At 46.9% G+C, this 25,887-nt stretch overlaps 1 protein-coding gene across 2 annotated transcripts in view; it reads right to left on the bottom strand.

Moving 5' to 3' along the window:
- The window catches only part of SLC7A6 (solute carrier family 7 member 6), a 35,087-nt gene extending 10,270 nt beyond the window's left edge, over positions 1-24,817 (bottom strand). Inside the window, exons 1-7 of one of the 2 annotated variants that reach the window (XM_062177182.1) lie at positions 24,782-24,817; positions 22,841-22,972; positions 12,904-13,462; positions 3,009-3,134; positions 1,170-1,314; positions 388-511; positions 78-181 (exon numbers count right to left, since the gene is read on the bottom strand). In XM_062177182.1, coding sequence (XP_062033166.1) covers positions 78-181; positions 388-511; positions 1,170-1,314; positions 3,009-3,134; positions 12,904-13,426 — 1,022 coding nt within the window. In that variant the 5' untranslated portion in view covers positions 13,427-13,462; positions 22,841-22,972; positions 24,782-24,817. Of the gene's footprint in view, positions 1-77; positions 182-387; positions 512-1,169; positions 1,315-3,008; positions 3,135-12,903; positions 13,463-22,840; positions 22,973-24,525; positions 24,589-24,781 lie in introns of those variants that run through there. The other variant, XM_062177181.1, reaches the window with a different exon arrangement.
- Between the last annotated feature and the right edge of the window lie 1,070 nt (positions 24,818-25,887).

Raw genomic sequence — 25,887 nt, 5'->3', positions numbered from 1 at the left:
AAAAGAAAACAGGAGCTCTTATGCCTAAGCCTGCAGAGCACATTTGTGTTCTGTTTAGTGAAGCAGAGACCCGGTACCTTGATGAAGCAAAAATCGATGCGTTGAGTCCCCCAAAACAGGACAGGGCAACGGCAATGGGGATGATCCAGCTGAATATGCCAAACGTCTGGTCAGCAAATGTCTAGGGGCAGAGCACAGAAGGGATTCTCAACATAGAACAAGGTTTCATAACTCTTGCAGCTATGATCTCAGTCACTGTTAAACAGCCCACCCTCCAGCATAGACCCATGCTCTCATCCTGCAGAGTGGCAGCCGAAAGAAAGACTGGGCCACTTGGGAGGCTATGCATCATGGGTAATAAACAAACAGGGATTCCAAGAGACTCACCACAGCCACAGCATTACTGCCAAGGACATCTGAAATGCTCAGCACTGTGTAATAGGCCACATTGGTCAGGATGTAGATGAGCGTCACGATTGGCATAGAAATCCCAATGGCCAAGGGCAAATTTCTGTCAGAACAAATGAGACAGGGCTACCTAGAACCAATCCCTCCTAGGATCAAAGTTCATCAAGTCCCACTAGAATTTCCCTAACATTTAATGGTATACTGGATTCCAGGTCTCATCATCATTTTATGGCTTAGGGTAGGTATGCAACCCATGCCATGGGCTCTTGCTATTGAGAGACAGACTAAACAAAGGAATCCTTTGTCAGAAAATACAGCTCAGAATCCTTGCCACTACAAGGCCAATGTATCCCACAGGATTTCAAAATCCTCCTGCACCTCTGATGCTAGGACAAATGCAAGGAATGGTGTCCTATGGAGACTAGAGACCAGTCTGGGGACCCGGTAGCCAGAAGCAGCTTTGGTTCCGCAGGCTGCAGACTCAGCCCCAGAGCGCAAGGTCCTATGCTGTAAGCCCCAACTAGGTCCACTGCTGCCCACTGAAGACTTCTGCTTTGGGAAGGACCCTGGTGATCCCTCAGTTTGAACATGAGAGCAAGGAGCTAGGCCTCCGACTTTCACTCACTCCCATCCTAGTCCCTAACTCTTCCTAGCTGTAGGAAGCAGGGAGATGAGGGGATGAGAGTGAAGAGGGCAAGCATGCCCATTATCAGCAGGAGTTCCAGCCAAGTTGGAGAGTAAGAGTGTAACCCCGCCTTTACCTTTCTGGGTTTTTGATTTCTTCTGTTACAAAATTAAGGGTGTCCCAACCTGAGTAAGAGAAGAGGGCAGAATAGAGGGCAAGAGAGAGGGCTCCCAGGTCCCAGGAGGAACCCTCAAAGGCATCCTGGAAGTGCTCAGTGTGTCCTGTGGGGGTTGCAGAGAAAGGAAAGAGGTTGAGGGGATAAGGGGGAGGGAGAGATGGAAGATAAGCAGAAGAGGAAAGATGGGGAGGGAGTGTGAAAGAAGACATGGTAGGACAAGCAAAGAAAGGAAAAGAAGGTAAGGGAAAGAAAAAAAAAACACAATTTAACATCAAAAGAACAACCACCACCAGCTCCCTGCACTTCACCATCCCATTTACGACCTCAGGAAATTTCATATTCCTTTAGCAAAATCATATAATCTCAGAAAAACAAAATAATTCCTGGTTGCCCTATGTGACAATACTTTTTCCAAAAACCTAAGAAATTCCCATTTCCTGCATGTGAATTCACAGTAGACTACAACTCTTCTTCCTATTTTTATTAAGAAAAAAAAAATCTCAGATGCTGGTGTTGTGGCATAGTGGGTAAAGCTGCCACCTGCGATGCTGGCATCCCATGTGGGTGCTGGTTTGAATCCCAGGCTGCTCTACCTCTGATCCAGCTCCCTGCTCCCTCTCCCTCTCCCTCTCCCTCTCCCTCTCCCTCTCCATAACTATTTCAAATAAATCTGGGCCACCTCACCCCCTGGGGAGCCAGTCTAGGCCCAGGCATCTGTCATTCCCCTTGGAAGCTTCCAGAGACCACAGGCTTAAAATTTCAGAGGGCAGTACCCAGCTGCCCAGGACAGAGAACTTCTAGACACATAGGGGATTTTTAAAAAGGACCTAAGGAAACCCGTTGTCACCCTCCACAAAAAGCCTAGACCCAGCTCTTATTGCGGCATGGGCAGCAAGAGAAGAAAACATGGAGAGCCACCCCCCTGGGGCATCATCCATCAAAAACACCAATGGTTCCCTGAAGCATAGATTATGGGGGAAGATTACCAACAACCCAATGAGACCTCAAGATGCCCCTGAGACTTCAGGGACTTCCGAAGGGCTGGCTGTACTGACTTGGTGTAAGTGCAGAAAGTGCTGAGCAGTCAGAATCAAGGTGCAGGTGTCAGACTCCAAACCAACCCAACAGGTCTGAGAACTTCGTGTCTGCTCCCCAGGCGGTGGTAAACACAGCCAGGCGTAAGGACTGACCTAGAGAACTGGGTTGTGAAATGACTGAACTTGGCTTGGCTGAAGATCCCTTAGGACTTCTGTAAACACGCTAAAGACTTATTACCATCATTGCTACTCTCCTCTGCTCCAGGACTGAAAAGCTTTCTAAAGCCAACTAGCAGGAGAGACAGAGAAAATTTCACAATATTTTAATATTTCATTGAGAGCTGACTTTGGCAGGGAAGGCTGACTGCAAATTCAGGTGAAAAGAAAATGCTATAAAAATAACCACTGGTTTCTACACCCAACCTCTCCCCTACACACACCCACCACCCTTCCAAGGAGCCTCAAGTCTTCCTATTCACTGCCTGGTAGTCACAAGTCAAAGTTTATGATCCGAGTTTCAATAGCTCCTAGGCCCTCTCTGCTTTCCACAAAAGCAAAGCATCCCTGAAGGAAGGATAGACTTCCTGGCTGTCCAAGCTAGTCTGGTCCAAGAAGCCCAGGAAGCACTTTATTGCCATCTCTGGCACACCCTAGCATGTACACAGAAACAGCTAAGCAGTAAAGCTAACAGAGTCTTCCTCAGGGAATTGAGGAACTCCAGGGGACATCCACCCTCCTTCCCACCTTGGGCCCCTCTTACCCTGGCACAGTTTAACAAGGCCCATGACAATGATGGCAATGAGCGCTAGGACCTTGGCGTACGTGAACGTGTCCTGCACACGTGTGCCCCATTTGACATAGGCACAGTTCACAAATGTCAGCAGACCTAGGAGTAAAACCATAAAGTCATTGGCAAGGTTGAGCTGAGGGCACAGAAGCCCAACCTCTCTTTACAGAGAGCATCACTTCTGCCACTCCTGCCTAAGGCAAAGGGGCCAAAGGACCCATGAAAACCAGAACAGGCAAACTGAGGATACCCTACACCTACCCCAGCTGAGAACACCATGAGTGTCCCATCCCTGTTGACATTCAAATTTACAAAGGCACACATGACCATATATTCATATACTCTGATAGCCAAAACTATTTTTGGAAACTTCCCTCAGGCCCAGGAATGGTTGACTTCACCCATGCTTTTTGTCTGTTTTAATAAACTTTTAATAAACGTCAATAAACTTTTTATTTCAGAATAATTTTAAATTTAGAAAACAAAAATTGTGAAGTAGTACAAAGAATTCCCAAATAAGTGCTCCCATTTCTTTCCACCCAGCTCCCAAAGGCATAAGACCTCTCCATTGCCACATTGCAGAGTGTGAACAAGACAGATCCAACAACAAATGAGGTAAATTTGGATGAGATGACAATTTACTTAGGAATTAGACAATGCTTTGCATATAAATATAAAAAAGAAAAAGCCTGCTACATGCCTGTAATTTCATATACAAAGGTACTTCAAAAAAAGTCCCTGGAATCCATGCACATGAGCAGTCTTCAAAAAGTTCACAGAAAAAAGTTTTGTGAAAAAAATTACACGGACTTCAACATTTTCTGCACCCAAATAAACTTATCTTTTAACTCCATTTCCATGAGCTTATTGAAGTATCCTCTTACATCCTCCCAATCAATTCTCACAACCCCAAAATGCAGATACAGAGGCAAGAGTTACGGCAAACCATGTTAAGCTGCCACTTGGGACTCCCACATCCCATACTGGAGTGGCAGTTCAAGTTCCAGCTACTCCACTTCTGATCCAGATCCCTGCTATTGTGCCTAAGAAACAGCAGATGACGGCTCAAGTACTTGAGTTCTTGCCACTAACATGGGAGACCCAGATGGAGTTCCTGGCTCCTGGCTTCAGCCTGGTCCAACCCTGCCTGTTGCAGACATTCACAGAATGAACTACCTGATGAAAGATCGATCTCTCTCTCTCTCTGTCCCTCTGCCTTTCAAATAAATAAATAAATCTTAAAACAAAACAAAACAAAAAAAAACTTCATATTGAGGACCCCTAATCTGAAAGTCTATAATCCAAAATGCTCCAAAGTTCAAAACTTCTTGAACACCAATGCCCAAGAAGTCTTGGTGTTTAAAGCATTTTGGATTAGGGAATACTCAACTAATAAAGTCTATGCAAATATTCCAAAATCAAACAACATTCTAAATATAAATACTCTGGTCTCAATCTTTCAAGATACTCAACCAGTATTCCTATTCTCATTTCTTATATGAAGAAATTAAGGCTGGGAGAAGCTAATTACTATTTCTAAGCTCACACTCCCAAGCCCACCAATCACCCTACCCCACTTCTATCCAAACCTCCCAATTCTCAGCATGGTCCATGGAGAAGGGAGTGCATGAGTAGTCCCTGGGCTCATGTCAGCACTGCTGGCTTTAAGCTCCAGCTCCTTGTGTATCTTGTGACATCTGGGCACTGAATTAAGGGTCTGGCACTCCTGCTAAACAATATTATATTGCTCTGATTCACAGGGAGGAAATGAGCAATATCTGAGGAGTTTCACAGTAAGAAGGGATACAGAGACACTTCTACGTATTGCCCCTAGCCTCCAAAGAAAGAACTTTCATGTGTGCCTCAAAGGTTATAAAATCCTCAAGGGCCAGCGCCACGGCTCACTTGGCTAATCCTCCACCTGCGGCACTGGCACCCCATGTTCTAGTCCCGGTTGGGGCGCCAGATTCTGTCCCGGTTGCTCCTCTTCCAGTCCAGCTCTCTGCTGTGGCCCGGGAAGGCAGTGGAGGATGGCCCAAGTGCTTGTGTCCTGCACCTGCACAGGAAACTAGGAGGAAGCACCTGGCTCCTGGCTTCAGATCGGCGCAGTGTGCCAGCCGTAGTGGCCATTTGGGGAGGTGAACCAACGGAAAAGGAGGATCTTTCTGTCTCTCTCACTGTCTAACTCTGCCTGTCAAAAAAAAAAAAAAAAAAAAAATCCTTGAGCCCATTTTCTAGGCCACCTCCACTTTGCATGCTCTGCTTCAGCTAGACTTTCTTTTCCTTATTCATAACAGATATACACATAAAAGAAATGCGAAATGCCCTACTCTCTTCCTCCTGCCATAGCCAAGGGCAACTCTCCCTTCAAAAGTCCAGCTCAGCCTCCAGTTCCTCTGTAAAATCTTCTCCAAATATACCAGTCAGCCTCTCCCTGAGCTCTCTCTCTCTCCTGAACCCCATGGCATTCCCACTTCACAGCATAGCATAGTGTCTAATGCTATGGTCATATGGACATGTGTCTCAAGTGGATCTCTCCCTCAGAGGTTTGGGTCTTGCTTCCTGAAAAGATCACAAATTCCCAGAAGGTAACAAAAGCATATTGTTTTCTTAAGCTCATTGCCAAGCAAAGAGGAGAACTGATGAATTCTGGATGGAATAGAGGTGGTGATGACTTCCACTTAACAGCCAATTCCCTGGGGCAAGACAATTATCAGAATCTTCTGGATCTTTCTTCACTCAGATGGAGTGGAGTTCCTAGGATTAGCTATGGAAACAAACACAGGTGGGTAAAGAGCCTTCAGGGCCCTTCAAGAGCTTTTATTTCATAAATTGGCAAATAACACAGGTACTCGCTAGTCAATCACAGGAGCTGAGTATTGGGGGGCATGAGGCGGGGGACAGTGATGAGCGGTGAGGGCAGAAGAAGCCAGAAGGAATTTGTGCTGTTGGTCTTCCCAGGACCTGCCCTGCTGATAAAAGCTTTCCTTGTGTGGCTAAGCCTAATCAGCAAACTTAAGGATTACCTAGTTGAAAGCCACCAGCAATCCTCAAATCTCTGTGTGATATGGTAAACATATTTTGAGGTACATGCTCAGTTCCTTATTGAGAATTGCTCCCCATCCCATTTCATCCCCTAGCCAAACACTAGACCCAAGCTGAGCCTATTAAATTGTCTCCCCCTGGAACTTGGAGCTGGAATATCAAGAGACTGACTTTAACAATGGCAGGCAAAAGAGAAGGGTGGGAACCACAGCAAGTCAAAGAACATAAGAGCCCTTAGTAACAGGCAAACAGAAATCACATAAGTAGAGGAAGGAAGCAGAATACAAAAACAGAAGTGAGAGGACATGCGGCTTTGAGAAAAAGACAGGAAATGTAAGAGAGACAGAAGACAAAGACGAGGCAGAGAAAATAAGGAAATAAAAGAAGAGAGACAAAAAGAGGACATCCTCATGGAGAGACTGACAATATCCTGGCTGTGCTCACTTTGTAGCTCTAAGATGGGAATAAAAGTTGATAAACCCCTCACTCACTGCCGCTACTTCTTTCGCCCTGCTAAAAATTTCTCACACTCTTACCACATAAGAAAATACTGCACACAGTAAAAATTCAACGACTGCGTGCTAAACTAATGAACGAAGGCAGCGTGAAGAGCCTGTTCCAGAAGAGCCGCTGGAAGGATATAGAAACCCTGGTGGAAGGCTTGCCTCTGAGGAAGAGATTAAAGATCTAAAGATAGAAGGAGATTTTTTCCAGTGTGTACTGATGTTTAATCTGATTACTGTCTTTATAAAAATAAAAATTAAAAAAGGGCTGGCATTGTGGCACAGAAGGTTAAGCTGCTACCTACCTATGACACTGGCATCCCATATGAGTGCCAATTCAAGTCCCAGCTGCTCTGCTTCCAATCCAGCTGGCTGCTAATGTCCCTGGGAAGACAGAGGAAGATGGCCCAAGTACTTGGGCCCTGTCACACATGTGGGAGACCTGGTTGGAGTTCCTGGGTCCTGGCTTTAGCTTGGCCCAGCCCTGGCTTTTTCAGCCATTTGGGAGTAAACCAGCATATGGAAGATTTCTCTAACTGCCTTTCAAATAAAATAAATAAATCTTCAATAATAATAATAATAATAATAATCTGGTGGCTTACTTAGCATGCACATATGCTTCTTTCATAATACAAAGCTAAATATTTCATTAACAATGATATATAGCCAGAGAACAGAGTGAAGCCAGTCAAATGCCTAGAGCACAAAATGTTGTGGAGACACTCAGGGAACCACATGCAGGAATTGGGAGAGCAAGTACATCTTGAAATGCTGGCCCCAGGTGCCTGTATTGCCTCACCCTACTGTCAGCTCTGCCAGAGAACAGAGAGCTCCAAGAACAGCCTACCAAGCAGGGGCCAAGTCCCTGGACTATTTTCCTGATTCTAATTAAGAAACAAAATTCCACCACCCAATCCCTACCTCTCCAGGCCTCCCAGCCCCACCATAGACTCAGAGCTCAAACAAAGGCAAGAGGGCTGGGCCTTGAGGCCAGGTGCTCAGATAACACTACTGCAATGAATACATCCAGTCATTCCCTCTTCTCCTGATCTAATTTCTTTGCTGCACAAGCCTACACCAACAAGTGTGGGATCCATATCAGGATTTCAAGGCTAATTGGGAGCTTGCTGCTGAGAAAGGAGTACTCTAAGCAGATCAATATCCCATCCCGGAGCATAAACAATCCCCAAAATCTCTCTGTGCAGAGCCTGCTAGTTATCTTCCAATATCTGTTCTTCCCTCTTTCCTTGGTAGTGGAAATTTTAGTTGAAACCATGGCTGCCCAAGATAAAACTGACATTTCCCAGTTTCTCCTGCAGGTATAGCCATGAAACTATTTCTTCCCAGGGAAGTAAACAGACTTAGAAGACCTCAAGAAGTGTCTGTGAAGGAAGAGATGTACCTTTTTTTTCTTCCTGTCAGTCAGAACGCAGACATGACAGCTGGAGCCTGAGTAGCTGGACTACCAGCTAGAAGTCACACGTTGAAAATGGCAGAGTAGTAAGAAGAGAGAAACTCGCCTCCCTGAAAAAATTTTAAGTCCACATGTACTTACTTTTAACATGTGAGAGAAATAAACTTCAACGTGTTAGAGTCATGTTGCTTTGGATTTTCTGTTCTAAAATCCAAAATAATCCTGAATAATGCACGTGCCCTCTGACAGCACTGCCTCTGCCCTTTCTGATGTGTAACCTGAAGTTGTAGTCCCAGCTATGCTGATAGTCAGAGCTCCCTTTAACCCCAGGCAACAGAAAAGGAAGGGAAATCTTCCAATTCCTCCCACAAATAGTCCGGGTGTTACTAAGGGGCACTTAAGGACAAAGGAGTGCAATTCTAAAAAACAAAGGGGAGGAGGGCAACTGTAAGTCTGTTAGGAGTGAAATGTTCTACAACAGTACAGGGGAGATGAACCCTTCCAAATAAAGATACCATAATCACTAGCCACCTCCTAGAAGGGTATGAATATGTAATGCACATGCCTCTTTTAAAAGTATCCTTAATTTTAATTTTACAAATAGTTTGTCTTTTTATGAAAACATTCAAACCATGCAACTGAAATGAAAACCTGGGGCCGGCCTAGTGGCATAGAGGTAAAGCCACCACCTGTGACACTGACATTCTATATGGGCGCCAGTTCATGTCTCAGCTTCTCCAGTTCCAATCCAATTCCCAGTTAATGGCCTGGGAAAAGCTGCAGAAGATGGCCCAAGTGGTTGGGCCTCTGCCACCCACATGGGAGGCCTGGATGAAGCTCCTGGCTTTGGCTTGTCTCAGCTGTATCTGTTGCAGCCACTTGGGGAGCAAACCAGTGGATGGAAGGTCTCTCTCTCTCTCTCTCTCTCTCTCTCTCTCTCTGTAACTCTCACTTTCAAATAAATAAATAAATCTTTAAAAAAAAAAAAAATGACCAGGTTGAGTCCTGGAAATGAGATGACAGGGAAAAGAAAAAAAAATGAAGACCCAGTCCTCCTTAGGCCTAGGTCATTCTTAGAACGTGAAAGTAGTCTGTCTATAACAACTGACCAAACTATTACTCAGAACCTTGGCCAGGCCTGAGTCCAAGTCAGTAAGAGACAATGGAAAGACATTAGGGATCACACATTGTTTCTTCACCCCAATCTTCTTCCCTTTCATGTTCCTTCACCTCCTCATTGCCAGCCTTTTAAGAAAGTCTCAGGAGGAATGGAGTCTCAGATATGAGTAGGCCCTGGGCTTTGATTTCACTTTGTGAGCAATTAACTGACTTCCATGTTAGAACCTTCAAGGTGGGGCCAGAACTGTGACATAGCAGGTTAAGCCACCACCTGCAAGGCTGACAACTCATATGGGAGCCAGTTCTAGCCCCGGATGCTTCAATTCCAATCCAGCTCTCTTCTAAAGCATGTGGGAAAGCAGCAGAAGATGGCCCAAGTGCTTGGGTCCCTGCACACATGTAGGAGACTCAGAAGAAGTTCCTGGTTCCTGGTCCTGGCCTGGCCCAAACTGGGTCACTGCGGCTATTTGGGGAGTGAACCAGTGTATGGAAGATCTCTCTCTTTCTCGTGAACCAGTGTATGGAAGATCTCTCTCTCTCTCTCTCTCGCTCTCTCTCTCTCTCTCTCTCTCTCTCTATTTCCCTTTCTCTCTCTCTCTGACTCTGCATTTCAACTAAAATAAAATAAATTTAAAGGGGGGGTGGGTGGCAGTGCTGTGGTGTAGCAGGTAAATCCCCTGCCTGTAGCGCCAGCGTCTCATATGGGTGCCAGTTCGAGTCCCGGCTGCTCCTCTGCCAATCCAGCTCCCTGCTATGGCCTGGGAAAGCAGTACAACATTGGCCAAGTGCTAGGGCCCCCACACGTGCGTGGAAGACCGGGAGGAAGCTCCTGGCTCCTGGCTTTAGATCGGCTCAGCTCTGGCCCATTTCCGGTTGATGCAGCCATTTGGGGAGTGAACCAGCAGATGGAAGATCTGTCTCTATCTCTGGCTCTGCCTCTTTGTAACTCTGCCTTTCAAATAAATAAATAAATTTTAAACAAACAAACAGACAAAAAAGATGTTTACATCCCACATCAGAGTACCTGGGTTTGATATCTGGCTCTAGCTCCTGACTCCAGCTTCCTCTATTTTTTTTTTTTCCAGCTTCCTCTTAATACAGATCCTGCAAAGTAGTGCTGATGGTATTTGGCCCCTGTCACCCCCCACATGGGAGACAGGGATGGAGTTCTAGGCTTCGGCCTGGCCCAGCTCTGGCCTTGCAGCCGTCTGGGGCGTGAACCAGATCTTGAGCTCAATCTCTCTCTCTTGCTCCCTCCCCCTCTCTCTGTAACTCTGCCAAACAAATAAATCTTTAAAAGAAAGAGAAAAAAAACTTAAAAGAATGCTTGGTTTGAGTCATGGCTCCACTCCAGATTCGAGCTTTCCACTAATGAGCTCCCTGGAAAGCAGCAGGTGATGGTTCAAGTACTTGGATCCCTGCCATTCATGTGAGAGACCTGGATTGAGGTCCAGGCTCCTGGCTTTGGTTTGGCTAAATGTGGGAATTTGGAAAATAAATAAGCAAATAGAAGAGCTCTGTCTCTTTGCCTTTCAATTAAATAAAAATGTATACATATGGGCCAGTGCTGTGGTATAGCTGGTAAAGCTGCTGCCTGCAGTGCCAGCATCCCATGTGGGCACTGGTTCAAGTCTCGGCTGCTCCACTCTGGTCCGGCTCTCTGCTATGGCCTAGGAAGGCAGTGAAAGATGGCTCAAGTCCTTGGGCCCCTGCACCCACGTGGGAAACCCAGAAGAAGCTCCTGACTACAGATCGGCTGAGCTCTGGCAGCTGGGGAGTGAACCAGCGGATGAAAGACCTCTCTCTGTCTACCTCTCTCTGTAACTCTTTCAAATAAATAAAATAAATCTTTAAAAAATGATAGATATTCACATAAAAACACTATAAGTATTCTACTCATATAGTAACAACAGTTCTCTGGGAAATAAAAGCAGATGATTTCAGTTTTCTTTTTTCTATTTTTTTCACTTTTCAAATTGCCTATAAAGTCCATTGTATTACCTTTTAATTAAAAAAATACTGCTTTTAAAAAATGTTGCTTCTAAAGAACACTTCATAAAATAGAGGGAAAACCCATGATTTATACAAGTTTAAAAAGCTGAATATCTGAGCCTCCCAGGGGTGCTGCACTCGCAGCTCCACTGGGGGTGCTAATAAAAACAGCATCAACTGCAAAAAAAAAATCCTGAATGTCAAGTTACCAATAATAGCAATTGCATAAAAGAAATGAAAATATAATCAAACTATTAAAATACTCCTTTCTTGGTGGTAGATTATGGGTGATTTGAGGGTAACTTAATTTTCCCTCTAATGAACATGCTTTATAAGCAGAATATTATTTCTTTTTTTTTAGAAGACTCTGTCAGGGCAGTGTCTCCCCGGTCAAAGCCTACTATGTATAGCCAAATCATGTTTTCTAAGAATATTTAATAAAAGATTAAAAATTTAAATTTAAAAAGCAGTACACAAACCAGGAAGAATATGACATTGGGGTCTTTTTTAAAATGACAGATACACACATAAAAAATAGTGTAAGTATTCCACTCATACAGTAACAAAAGTTCTCTGGGAACTATTTTTTTCACTTTTCAAATTGCCTATAAAGTCCATTATATTGCCTTTTAATTAAAAAAAAAAATACTGCTTTGAAAAAATGTTGCTTCTGAAGAACACTTCCTAACACGTGCCCACCTTTCCCTCTCTCAGGGGTATCTGTTTCCCCTCGCTATGCCAAATGATGTGAAAGGGGGTTCCCTTTAATGTTTGTCTTTAACAAATTTCTTAAAGTCAGAAGACACAGTGTACTGTAGAATCCTTTATTGCTAACTCCAAGACACCCTCAGTCTATTTTTAACATCGTGGATAAACGATATATACTGCCAAAGTTTTTGCAAGCAGAGATATGGAAAGAACAGCATATAATTGTCTCTGGCAGCACAGTACTAAAGAACACAGGCAATTCTAGGCCACGTCTCAGCTAAAACACTAGTTCCGCAAGGATAGGGAGATTCACAGTAACCGTCACTCTTTGAATGTTTCACACAGAATCCCTCCTTTCTACCCTGTAAGAGAAAAGGAAAACAAACAGGAATCCACTCGGATATCTTGGGCTCTGTCCTCACTCAAAGGTAGGGTAGAAGCTACCTTTCTCTCACTGGCTACAGGAAGAGTTTGTTTACAAAATCTGTGTAAAGAAATCTGAACATTAAAGCCATGTTGATGTGATGTTTTCTGCTTACAATGGGCCATGGAATGGCAGTGGCGAGAAGGAGGGCAGTCCTACGGACCTGAGGGATAATGCCTTGGGATCCCCCAGTCTAAAGAAGACTATTTCCCTCACTGATGCCTTTTAACTGGTTCAAGGTGAAAAGTTGGGAAGTAAAATAATTGATTTCTCTTTGAGAAGCAGAATAAAAGCCTCAAGGCTGATGGATTTTTGTGAGTTAAATTACAACTAGTGATGTGGACTCCAATCTAAACACCTGACAAGACAAATACAAGACATGTACCAACCTGTCACATAGACTAGGGAACAGAACTCAGGAAAAGCCAAGATTAGGAGGAATGAGAGGCACCAAAATCCAGGAACAAATTCAAACTTCGCCCATCCCCATCCTTTATACTTACTTATATCTAAGGATCAAACGACTTTGGTGAAACTTCTTCAAAAGACAAGGTGCTTTCCTCCCCACCAAGAGCAAAATAGGCTCTTCAAATATAAGGTACCAATACCACTATTACAGCACCCCACACCCCCACACATCTCACATTCAGCCCCCAGACTTACATATGCAAGCAGCAGCGAGGAGACGGCAGGCCAGGTACGGGGGATTACAGGTGGGGAAGGAGGGCTGGATGATGTAGTTGGCAAAGGTGATGGCGATGATGGCCTGACTGGTAGGCTCAACGATTAGCAGTGAGGCCCACAGGCGGATGAAGGCAATGAAGCCCCCAAAGGCCTCTAGAATATAAGCATAGCTGGCCCCTGACTTGGTAATAGTGGTCCCCAGCTCTGCATAGCAAAGGGCACCCACAACGGAGAAAAGCCCACCAATTGCCCACACGGTCAGTGACAACCCATAGGAGGCAGTGTACTCCAGCACACCCTTTGGTGAAACAAAGATCCCTGAGCCGATCATGTTGCCCACCACCAGGCTGACCCCGTTCAGCAGGGAGATCTCCTTCTTCAGCTGCATAGTTTCCGGGGACCCTTTAGGTGGTGGGCTGACATCTTCTTCCACCCTGGGCTGGCTGGCTTCTGGAAGGAGATGGTAGGTGGGTGTGGGGCTTCCAAGCTCCCTGGTTTCCATGGCAAGTGGTTCTTGCACACCTGTGCTTACTGTAGCCTGGCAAAGAATACAAGTATGTCAGTCTAGGGTAGGAGTTGGTAAGGCTCTGGTTTAAGACTTGCAAGGCAGGCAGATTTCCCTCCCCACCTCCTGCTTAGGGACATGACACACACACACTCAGTTGCTACCACAGAACACAAGGACATGGAGGCAGTCCTCCACTGCTCTTAAGAAAGACCCCATGAGGCTGGCACCGTGGCTCAACAGGCTAATCCTCCGCCTTGCGGTGCTGGCACACCGGGTTCTAGTCCCGGTTGGGGCACCGGATTCTGTCCCGGTTGCCCCTCTTCCAGGCCAGCTCTCTGCTATGGCCCGGGAGTGCAGTGGAGGATGGCCCAAGTGCTTGGGCCCTGCACCCCATGGGAAACCAGGAGAAGCACCTGGCTCCTGCCTTGGGATCAGCGCGGTGTGCAGGCTGCAGCGTGCTGGCCGCGGCGGCCATTGGAGGTGAACCAACGGCAAAGGAAGACCTTTCTCTCTGTCTCTCTCTCTCTCACTGTCCACTCTGCCTGTCAAAAAGAAAAAAGGAAAAAAAAAAAAAAAAAAAAAAAAAGACCCCATGACAAAACAATCTGATAATGACTTACGACAAAGCGTACCTATCTTGCCATCCAGGGTAGGCTGGCATTAGGTTTATTCATAGCACTGACTGTCCTGGAAGTATTAGTTTTGATCTGTTCTTATCCGCTTAAATCCCACAAACCTGCCCCCACAAAATACATCAGAGTCCTTGCACCTGTACCTGGTACACAACACTCACTGGCCTGATAGGCCTCACTGAACACACCCAGGTAATCCCGCCCACTCATCCCTACCCAAACATAAAGAGGGCCTTCTGCCATGTCCAGCTACATGTGGCGAGAACTATAGATACTCTTAGGCCAGTAAAGAACATTGGGAAGGGCTAAGACGATGCCAACACCAGAGTCTATCTCTATTACAGAGACTGTAAGAAGATCGTCATGAAAATGGACACTCATGAGCTGTTGTGCCCACAACACTCATCTTACTACCCTGACCCATCCCACACTCAACATGGCTTTCTCTCTCCCTCAGTTCCTGTAGCAGTCATGATTCAGATTCCTGATCCCACCTCATCTTTAGGAGAAAGGAATCTGGTGGGCCATTTGATTTCCACCCAGGAGTCAGTCCTCTAAGATCATAGGGATGATTTCCAGATAGAATAGGATCAGTACATCATGTTCCCAGAAGCCTCTCCTGCACTCCATAAAAAGGCATGTGTCAGAACCTGGTGGTCTCATGGAGCTCAGAGCAAGGGAACCAAAGTCACTTGAGAGTGAGTAGTTCTCAGTGGAAACCAGTTTCCACAGATTGCACCAAAACTCTGCCTTACTTATCCTAATACCTTTCCAGAGTCTGGTCTTGAGGCCAAATGAGAAAGCTCTTCCAGAGCACTAGTGAGCCTTTCGCAGTCCAAGAGGACTTGTGCCAGCCTACCTGCTTAGGCAAGGCTTGGCTTTAAGTTAACACCACGTCTCACTTCACTTCTGGCACCAAGCCATGCAGGTTTCTCTATGCAGGCCTGCGGGAACATTCTTGTTTTCATGAGTCTGCTGGTGAGCACTGGTGTGGGAATTAAACCGGTAAACAGCTGGGGAGCCTGTTTTCTAATGTAAGACTCAACTGCAGAGACCTAGGTTGCCTTCTCTATCCAACTCAACAGAGACAAGCAGAGAAACCAACCTCAGGGACCATATCAGCTTCCCCTAGTCCATCAAACTCTGGCTTGGGGAAGGAACCTGGGGCTACCAAGGGTTGATTTTGTATTTGTATAACTTGGCATTGGTGTCTCTGATGTGGTTTTATTTTATTTTTTTTTTAAAGATTTATTTATTTGAAAGTCAGAGTTACACAGAGAGAGAAGGAGAGGCAGAAAGAGAGAGAGGTCTTCCAATTGCTGGTTCACTCCCTAACTGGCTACAATGGCTGGAGTTGCACAGATCTGAAGCCAGGAGCCAGGAGCTTCTTCTAGGTCTCCCAAGTGGGAACAGGGACCCAAGCACTTGGGCCATCTTCCACTGCTTTCCAAGGCCATACCAGAGAGCTGCATCAGAAGTGGAGCATCTGGTACTTGAACAGGCGCCTATAAGGGATGCCAGCACTTCAGGCGGTGGCTTTACCCACTATGCCACAGTGCTGGCCCCTCTGATGTGGTTTTATTAAGTGTGTCTGACACTCTGGTGAAACTATCCAGTGGTCTTATTTGGAAGGGTGGGACACTGTCACAGACCCTCCCCACCCCCTCCTCAAGTCCTGTTGTCAGGACCTGAATAAGGACAAGGTTCCTGCTGAAAGGTTAAGAGGAATGACTCTTTAAGCCAAGGAGAGAGGCAGAGTCACACAACTGAGGGCAGGTAAGACTTATTTCTCTTCATTCAATTAAAAAAACTAACAGTCATCAGGGCCCATCCTTGGCTAAAGTAATTAAAGTCCCCATCTCTTTGCTGACCACCCAAAAACATAGTTGTAATGGAACCTCAACAACTCCCCAAGAGCAGATGGCTAATTTGGGAACAGGTAAACCTCACCTCATACATCTCTACATAATCTGCCAAGACCTACATTACGCCAGACCCTGTGCTGGGGAAACAGATGTGAACAAGACTGGTAGGGACCATGCCCTCCCAGCCAGTATGACAGCATGGAAATGAGATGGCATGAGATAAGAAATGCCAGTCAGAGACCAGAGCTCACCAGGTAGCTAAACCTGACCCTTCTCTGACACTGAGATAACTCCCAAACAGCCTCACTGATCTTTCATGAGCTTCAAATCAGACAATATGAAATTCTTTTGTAAAATGCACTGTAGCGTAGCAGGTAAAGCCGCCGCCTGCGGTGTCAACATCCCATATGGGCACCAGTTCAGGTCCCGGCCACTCTACTTCCGATCCAGCTCTCTGCTATAACCTGGGAAAGCAGTGGAAGATGGCCCAGGTCCTTGGGCCCCTGCTCCCACAAGGGAGACTGGGAGGAAGCTCCTGGCTCCTGGCTTCAGACTGTCACAGCTCCGGCCATTGTAGCCATTTGGGGAGTGATCCAGTGGATGGAGGAACTTTCTCTCTCTCTGCCTCTCTGTAAATCTGCCTCTCAAAGAGATGAAGAAATCTTTAAAAAAAAAAAAAAAATGCAGAGTAAACAGGGACCAGTGGATGCAAGACCTCTCCCTCTGTCTCTCTCTCTCTCTGTAACTCTGCCTCTCAAGTAAATAAATAAATCATTTCACTGTAAGATAAAATCTAGTATAAAATGGAAAGTTATCAACTTCTAGCTTCTACTTAGGATGTGGACAGCTGGGAAAAGTATCACTTCCACTCCAAGATAAAAAAAAAAAAAAGTGAAATAGCATAGAAAACCACAATTTTTCCTGAAGCCATCAGAAAGTTGAGGTTACAGGGCAACCAACTACACTGAAACTAAAGGTCCAAGAAGAGAGAAAGGCAAGAGGCCAGTGCTGTGGCACAGCAGGTTAAGGCCCTGGCCTGAAGCACTAGCAGAAGCACTGAAGCACCAGCATCCCATACAGGCACCATTCAAGACCCAGCTACTCCACTTCCAATCCAGCTCTCTGCTATGGCCTGGGAAGGCAGTGGAAGATGGCCCAGGTCCTTGGGCCTCTGCACCAACGTGGGAGACCAGGAGGAAGCTCCTGGCTCCTGGCTTCAGATCAGCGCAGCTCCAGCCGTTGTGGCCAACTGGGGAGTAAACCAGCAGATGGAAGACCTCTCTCTCTCTCTCTTTCTCTCTCTCTCTCTCTGCCTCTCCTCTCTCAGTGTAACTCTGACTTTCAAATAAATAAATAAATATTTTTAAAAAAGAGAGAGAGAGAAAGGCAAGCCATAGTTCACCTGTGGCAGCAGGGAAAAGAGACAAGCACCACATAGGCAAGTAAGAATTCAGGTATAATTTTTAAAGCACATTCTAAGGGTCAAGTGTGAGTTAGCAAGAGCCACAGACACTCATATTTTTTTCTCCACAAACCTCACTGAGTGCTAACAGGAAACCCAGAAAGCTTCTCTCATATACAGACATGGTGCCTCCCTCACCCCAAGAACAATCTGTGGTGCTAGCCCGGAGGAGGGAAAACACAAAGGTACACCTATACCCTCCTCTGAAGAAAAACAGTAATCTCCTGGAGAAAGAACGGGCAGCATTCTGGTCACTCCCAAGGTAGCTGGGGAATGGGTAAAAGAAAAAAAATAAATAAATAAAATGCCTTGGGGCGGGGAAAGACAGCAAATTCTGGTCAAGACCATTAATCCTACCTTTAGGGGAGTACAGAATCATTCAGAAAGGCCAGCCCCAAGTCCCAAGGAAACAGGGCCTGCCTATGACTGAGGCTGAACCAGGAAAACAGGGAGAACCCCTAATTGCTACCACCAGGTTAGCAAGGACCCAGAAACAAACAAGAACCTTTGCCACTGAGACTGGTAGCCAAGGGTGGAGCTGAAACATTGAGAAAAAGTCTACCTCCAGCAAAGAACAAAACAAGAACAAAAGGAAACACCCAAGGAATTTAAAGCCAATGGTGCACCTAAGGTAACCACAGCAACAGTAAAACCAAAACACAATTCACCTCGTCACCGCCTCAAAACCTCATAGTAATAGCCTAGCGAAAGAAAAGGCATGCTCCCCAGAACAAACCCGGGGTCCCTCGCTCCCTGCTGCTCTACCTACTGTGTCTGGCAATTAATAACAAATAACAAGCTACACAAAAAGGCAAGAAATCCAACCCACTATAAAGAAGCAAAATGATAAACAGGACCAGATTTAGGATGACCCAGATATTGGAAACACCAAACAGGGAACTTAAAATAACTATGATTAATACATTAAAGGCCTTAATGAAAAAGCTGGACAGCGTGTAGGAACAAATATGGAATTTCAACAAAGAGATGAAAAGCCTAAGAGTCAAAATGGGAAAAGTGAGAAAACATCTCAAGAGCTATGGCACAGTATCAAGTGGTCTGAGGTAAATATTTTCAAAAATACATTTTAGGCCGGCGCCGCGGCTCACTAGGCTAATCCTCCGCCTTGCGGCCTTGCAGCGCCAGCACACCGGGTTCTAATCCCGGTCGGGGCACCGATCCTGTCCCGGTTGCCCCTCTTCCAGGCCAGCTCTCTGCTGTGGCCAGGGAGTGCAGTGGAGGATGGCCCAAGTCCTTGGGCCCTGCACCCCATGGGAGACCAGGAGAAGCACCTGGCTCTTGCCATCAGATCAGCGCAGTGCGCCGGCCGCAGCGCACTACCACAGCGGCCATTGGAGGGTGAACCAACGGCAAAAAGGAAGACCTTTCTCTCTGTCTCTCTCTCACTGTCCACTCTGCCTAACAAAAAAAAAAAAAAAAAAAACATTTTATATTATTTTTAACTGCTTTGGAATATAGCTGCTGGGGCTGGCATTGTGGCACAGTGGGTTAAGCTTCTGCTTGCAACAACACCAGCATCCAATATCACAACACCCGTTTGAGTTCTGGCTGTTCCACTTCCGATCCAGCTCCCTACTAATGGCTTGAGAAGGCAGTAGAAGATGGCCAAAGTGTTTGGGCCTCTGTCACCCATGTTGGATACCAGGATGGAATTCCAGGCTCCTGGCTTTGGCCTGGCCCAAATCTGGCTTTTGAAGCTATTTGGGGAGTGAACCAGAGGTAGAGGATTTCTGTTGCTCCCTCTCTCTGTTGTTTTGTCTTTCAAATAAATAAATATTTTTTAAAAGACCTTAACTGCTGCCTAAAGCAAAAAGAATAGCAATGTATATATCATATACATTTATATCATATGGAAAAATTTACATATAATATATGTAAAATGATAGGGAGAATTGAGAGTATACTGTTGTTAAGTTTCCTGGATTACATGTGAATTGATACAATATTCTTTTTTTAAAGATTTATTTATTTATTTGAAAATCAGAGTTACAGAGAGGGAGAGGCAGAGAGAGAGAGAGAGAGAGAGAGAGAGGTCTTGCATCCACTGTGCCATCCCCCGAGATGGCCTCAACGGCTAAGCCAATCCCAAACCAGGAGCCAGGAGGTTCTTCTGGGTCTCCACACGGGTTCAGGGCCTAAGGACTTGGGGCATCTTTTACTGCTTTCCCAGGCCATAGCAGGGTGCTGGATCAGAAGTGGAGCAGCTGGGATTCAAAACAGTGCCCATATGGGATGCTGGCACTGCAGGTGATGGCTTTACCTGCTACACAATAGCACCCAGCTTTACAATATTCTTTAAAGGTAGAGTGGGGCTGGCACTGTGGTGCAGCAGGTTAAGCTTCCTCCTACAATACCAGCATCCTACATGGGTGGCAGTTTCAGGATCTTTTTTTTTTTTTTTTTTTGAAAGACAGAGTTACAGAGAGAGAGGTCTTCCATCTGCTAGTTCACTCCCTAGATGGCCACAGAGGCCAGAGCTGCACTGATCTGAAGCCAGGAGCCAGGAGCTTCTTCCAGGTCTCCCACGTTGGTGCAGGGGCCCAAGGACTTGGGCCATCTTCCACTGCCTTCCCAGGCCATAGCAGAGAGCTGGATTGGAAGAGGAGCAGCTGGGACTAGAACCAGCATCCATATGGGATGCCGGCACTTCAGGCCAGAGCTATAAACTGCTGTGCCACAACGTTGGCCCCAAGAGGATCTATTTCTGATCCAGGTCTCTGCTAGTGTGCCCGGAAAGATAGTGGAAGATGGCCCAAGTAGTTGGGTTCCTGCCACCCACATAAGACCCAAATGGACTTCTGGGTCCCTGGATTTCCTGGATTTTTTTTTTTTTTTTTTTTTTTTTTTGACAGGCAGAGTGGATAGTGAGAGAGAGACAGAGAGAAAGGTCTTCCTTTTTTGCCGTTGGTTCACCCTCCAATGGCCGCTGAGGACGGCGCATCTCGCTGATCCGAAACCAGGAGCCAGGTGCTTCTCCTGGTCTCCCATGCAGGTGTAGGGCCCAAGGACGTGGGCCATCCTCCACTGCCTTCCCGGGCCATAGCAGAGAGCTGGCCTGGAAGAGGGGCAACTGGGATAGAATCCGGTGCCCCAACCGGGACTAGACCCGGGGTGCCGGCGCCGCAAGGCGGAGGATTAGCCTGCTAAGTCACAGGGCCGGCCCTGGGTCCCTGGATTTAACCTGGACCAGCCCTGGCTGTTGCAATCATTTGGTGAATGAATGGAAGATTTCTTTGTCTTTATCATTCAGCTTTTCCAGTGGATGAAAATAAATAGATAAAGATTAAACATTTAAAAAAAAAAACAGAATTGGCTGGCACCGCGGCTCAATAGGCTAATCCTCCGCCTAGCGGCGCCGGCACACCGGGTTCTAGTCCCGGTCGGGGCGCCGGATTCTATCCAGGTTGCCCCACTTCCAGGCCAGCTCTCTGCTGTGGCCAGGGAGTGCAGTGGAGGATGGCCCAAGTGCTTGGGCCCTGCACCCCATGGGAGACCAGGAGAAGCACCTGGCTCCTGCCATCGGATCAGCGCGGTGCGCCGGCCGCAGCACGCCTACCGCGGCGGCCATTGGAGGGTGAACCAACGGCAAAAGGAAGACCTTTCTCTCTGTCTCTCTCTCTCACTATCCACTCTGCCTGTCAAAAAATAAAAATAAGAAAAAAAACCAGAATCAAAAAGATGGCAGGAAAAGAAGAAAGTAACAAAAAATATAGGGAATATGGAACAAATAGAAAAAACAAGATGGGAGATTTTAATCCAATTATGCCAATAACTACATTAAATATAAATAATCTAAGTACATCAATGGAAAGACAGACATTATCAAATTAGGAAAAAAAGCAAAACCCAATATGTAACTACATTAAACATAAAGACATACATAAGTTATAAGCAAAAGGATGGAAAAAAGCATGTAATCAACCAGTAATTCTGTCATAGTACTTGTTTTTCAAATAACAACTGATGGAGAAGAAAAAAATGGCAAAAAGCTACTATGATTACAGTAATAATTTTGAATCCACTTGTATTTAATTAGTCACAATCGTTATCTACACACATTCCAAAGAAAGCAGCACATACCTGCGTGAGACACATTGTCTATCTTGTGCCCACAGAGTAGATCTGCAGACCCTCTGCAACAACGGGATAAAAAATCGCTTATTCAAGGGCCCCCTAATGAAGCCAGCACTTCCAGGTGGGTAGCCTGGTATTATGGAGGGTCATCAAATTCTACAGACCATCTTCCTAGTTGGGATATCTTTCTGTCTTCAATTTGTATCCAATTAAGAAATTAGTATGTGAGGTTTACCCACAGTATCAGTCTCTCTATTTCTTTTTCTCTAACATAGTGAAATCTCTTAGATCCCTGTTGAAAATAATTTTCATTAAATGATTCAATGTAGCTATCTTGGAAAGCCAGTATTAAGTACTGCTTCTAAGGATACGTGCAGTTTCCCAATAGGATTTCATCCTATATTCCATATTCCTGAAGCAAACAATAAAAGAATTTACCAGAACACTAAAATTTTCCCATGAAAATTTAACCATGATACTGTCATACACAATTTTTGGAAACAACAGATCAAAGTTTAATTATAAGGCAAGTTTTAAAAGCTGGATTACCATTTCTTTCATAATCAATGAGTAGAAAAAAAATGATGTTGAGCATTACACCAAAATCTCAACTGTGGTGAAAACATACAGAACTTATCTTTTTTACACTCCTCTGAGTTCTATATATTTTTCACACTGAGTATGCACTAGTTATTTTTTAATGCTTAAACTTAAAAAATATTTATTCTTTTCTATTAAGTGAAAGTTATGTGACTATTTATGTTTGTCTCTTTACCTAAGACACCAGAAAACTCAAGATCAAATTCAGCTCCCAATCCCAGTGGATTAGATACCTTAACTTCAACACTACTTGCTACCTAAGAGAGTACTTCACTAAATTAACAAAAAATGGAATTAAAAGGTAGGTTTATTTTGGCACATTTTTTGAAATCCAGGCATATGAGGGATCTTAAAAAACAGTTCATAGAAAATGTGTACTATGAAAAAAATATGCATGGGTTTCAAATTTCTTTTTGCAAGAAAACAAACTTATCTTTTAATTCCATTTTCCACAAACTTTTTGAAGTACCCTTGTAGTCTTTTCCATGGCTTATGGTTTGTTTCTTTTCAACAAGCTCATTACAAGTATCTTTAAATATAAGCCACCATAATTACTTTTTAGAAAGAAATATAAAAAAGTAACTTATTTATACAATAATTCCAGTGTTATGTAACACTAAAAAAAGAGCTGTTAATTATGTATGAGCCATTCTCTTTACTAGTATCATGTTCATATTATATACAAATAACTAAAACTCCTTATAAAGCATATAGATCAAAGAAAGCCGATAGAGAACACAGTAACAATATTCACCTGCCAAGAAATAAGTGAAAATCACACTAGCGCAAGCCACCTCATCATAAACAGATCAGGTATTAAGAAGAAAATGAAGTCTCCACAGCAAGGGCTAAATAATTCCACTTGTCTCTCCTGGCCATTTAATATCTGCAACAAAGAATAAGAGATAATTTATCAGAACAAACCCAATAAGCAGCAGGATGGTACTTTCAGTTGTAAAAATCTAAATTTTCCATGCCCGTTAGCAGCAGCCCTCAATTACGGAGAAGTTCCATCACACAGGTAAAATGGAAGCAGGCAGCCCCAAAGTGCTAGAGCTCTAGCCTGGTCGTCTCAGATCATGCATGTCTAGGCAGCTGCACCTGGGTCCCAGGTCCCACCAGCACTGTTCGCATAACTTTTATAGAAAGGGATCCACATCCTAGGGACTCCTGGGAAGCCCAGAGGTCAGGAAATTGCCTCCACCAAGAAGTTCTTGGGAGATCAGTCACTGGTATACACTTTTGGCCAGCAATAAAAATATGTCCACAGCCAGCCAAGGAAGGAGGTGGAAGTGCAGAAGAAAGATAGGAGAAAATCAGGCACGTGGTTTTCCACATATTTGCTAGGAAAGGAAAATCAAATACAATGACTTGAATGAAAATGTGAGCGCAAGGCTGGAAAGCACAAACAGAGCACAGCCAGAAGAGGACCTCAGTAATAATGCAGGCAGCCCGGGCACTTCCTAAAGGGTCTCACAGGAAGCAAAAATCACAGGAAACAGTCCCTCGATCTTCAAGTCGGGGGAGATAAGGTGTCCAAGGCTGGCACCGGAGGCTGGGTGGCCGCTACAGCCGGGCTAGATTAGATGAGCGGCCACGGTTTTCCCCCCATGAAGGGCAGGGATTGAATTCTTTTCCAGCGTGTCATCTAAGCCACAGCTCAGCGCCCAAGACAGGTGCTCCAACACATCTGTTCACTCAAGTGTGGACTCCTCTTTATCCCGACCCTTACACAACACGGGGAGCGCCCGGCTCGGCGCTCAGGGCAGACTTTCCACAGTGTTTCACCCCAAACCCCACACGCAGTTAAGGGATGAGATGGTCCAACCGGACGACTGACCACGACGGACAGAACTCAAAGGAGCCCCCCGCCCCGGAGCCCGCGTGCGGATCCCGCTTTCTCACGCCCGCCGCCTCCCGGCCACAGGCCGGGCCTCCTCCGCAGCCCGCCGCCCCGCTCACACCAGCCCTCCCGCTCCGGCTCGCGGCTCCCCTAGGAGTCCCTCTCCCCCTCGGGGCCCCACACGCCATCCGGAGTCGCCCTCACGCCCACGGCTCCCCTCTTTGTCACACACGCGCCGTTTCCCTCACACTCCGGGACTCGCGCCCTCACAAAGTCGCCATCGGACGCAGGGTCGGGCTCGCTCGCTCTCTCACACACACACGCACACGCACACACTCGCTCCTATACTTGGGGTCTCCCCACTCTCCCACCCTCACGCTCGGGGTCCCTCTCACACTCACACCGCCACCCTCTCACCCGCGGCGTCCCCTAGGCGGCCGCGGCCAGCCCCGCGCCGTTTCCGGGCCCGCATCCCGCACGCGGCGGCGGCGGCGGCGCGGCAAGTTCGGCCCCGCAGCATGCGGCCCCCGCCCGCGCCCCGGCGCCGCTCGGCCCCGCTCCCCAGCTCGCCCGCCGGCCCCCACACAGCCCGTTACCTCCCCGTGGCCGGGCGCCGCCAGGATGCTCGACCGCGCAGCCACCGCGGCCCCCGCCGCGGCCCAGGCCCCGCCCCCGCCACGTCACTCGCCGCCGGATCGCGACAGCGCGCGCCGCGTCGGGACAGCGCTCGGCGCCCCGGGCCGCCGGCGGCCGAGCTTCCGGACCCCGGAGGCCGCGGAGCACGCGGTGACCCACTGCCCCGGGGGCTCAGCCTTTCGCTGCCGTCGCCTGGTAGCCCCCAGCTGGCCTCACCGGGCCCCGCAGGAGCCGTGACCTGGGCCCAGCCGCGCTGGCCTCGCTGGATGGCTCCTTGCCACCCTGCACTGAGTCACCGAGGGCCTCCGCACGGGGATGCTTCCTCATGAAGCTCTAAACGGCCGCCACGCCCCGTTCCTACTGGCCATTGGCTCGGGCCCCAGCCCTGGGGACCCCGTCTGGCTCACACAAGGCGCCCCGAAGAGCCTCCACACGCAGGCAGACCGCACTTGTCCTCCCTCACAGCTCACACTCACATCCGAGCAGACTTCCCCTGCCAGCCCCCCGGGGCTCTGTCCTCCCTGCCTTGACCCTGCTACTTTTCTTCCCCTGGTTGCTTCTCTTCTAAAGGTTAGGGCTCCGTTTTCCCTGGTGGCTCTAGGACTCTGTCTAGGGCCACCTGAGCCCTCCCTGTTTCTGGCCCACATTTCAAGTGCTGACTCTCTCCTGGGCCATGGAGTCATGTCCCCAGCTGTGAGTCCACAATTACTCATCCTCTGGTTACACACCACACCCAAATCTCTGGTTTCCCCCAACTGGCACTCTGGAAGGTTCCTCTCCCCTCGCCCCAGACATCCCATGGTTTTCTCCCCAGTGACCAGCCTCCCCATTAGCCCCTGTCCTACTCCCTCTAACCTATCCCCACAGGGTAGCTGTTCCTAAAACATATCAGAATGACTTTGTGTGTCTCCCCTTTCCAGCCTTCTCCCTAGACGCCCGAGAAGATGATCCTTGAGATCCTTAAGCTGCCCCCCTTGCCGTGAGGAACACCTTCCCTAATGTGTGTATTTGATGAGAACCTTTGTCTCCAGGATCAGCCCCTCCAGACTGTCCAGGCAGTCACTCATGTCACTCAGTGGCATCCAGCCCTCTTGTCCTCACACATGCACTGCATCAGATACTCTTCATCACCACCGGTGTTCCTCAGGACCATGCCTGCAGGGTACATTTATTTGTCCCCATTCTTGAAGGGAGGAATCAGAGGCACAGGGAAGTCAGGAGGCGTCCCCAGACTACGTGGCTGGAGCTGGCTGGCAGAGGTGGGATTTGACCCAGGTGTGCTGGTCCTGAAGCCTGCTCTTAACTCCAAGTCCTCTCTGCAG

The sequence above is a fragment of the Lepus europaeus genome, chromosome 19 (assembly GCF_033115175.1).
Source record: "Lepus europaeus isolate LE1 chromosome 19, mLepTim1.pri, whole genome shotgun sequence".
Classification (NCBI taxonomy): Eukaryota; Metazoa; Chordata; class Mammalia; order Lagomorpha; family Leporidae; genus Lepus; species Lepus europaeus.
The sequence above is the reverse complement of the archived record's forward strand: the minus strand, read 5'-3'. Positions and strand labels throughout refer to the sequence as shown.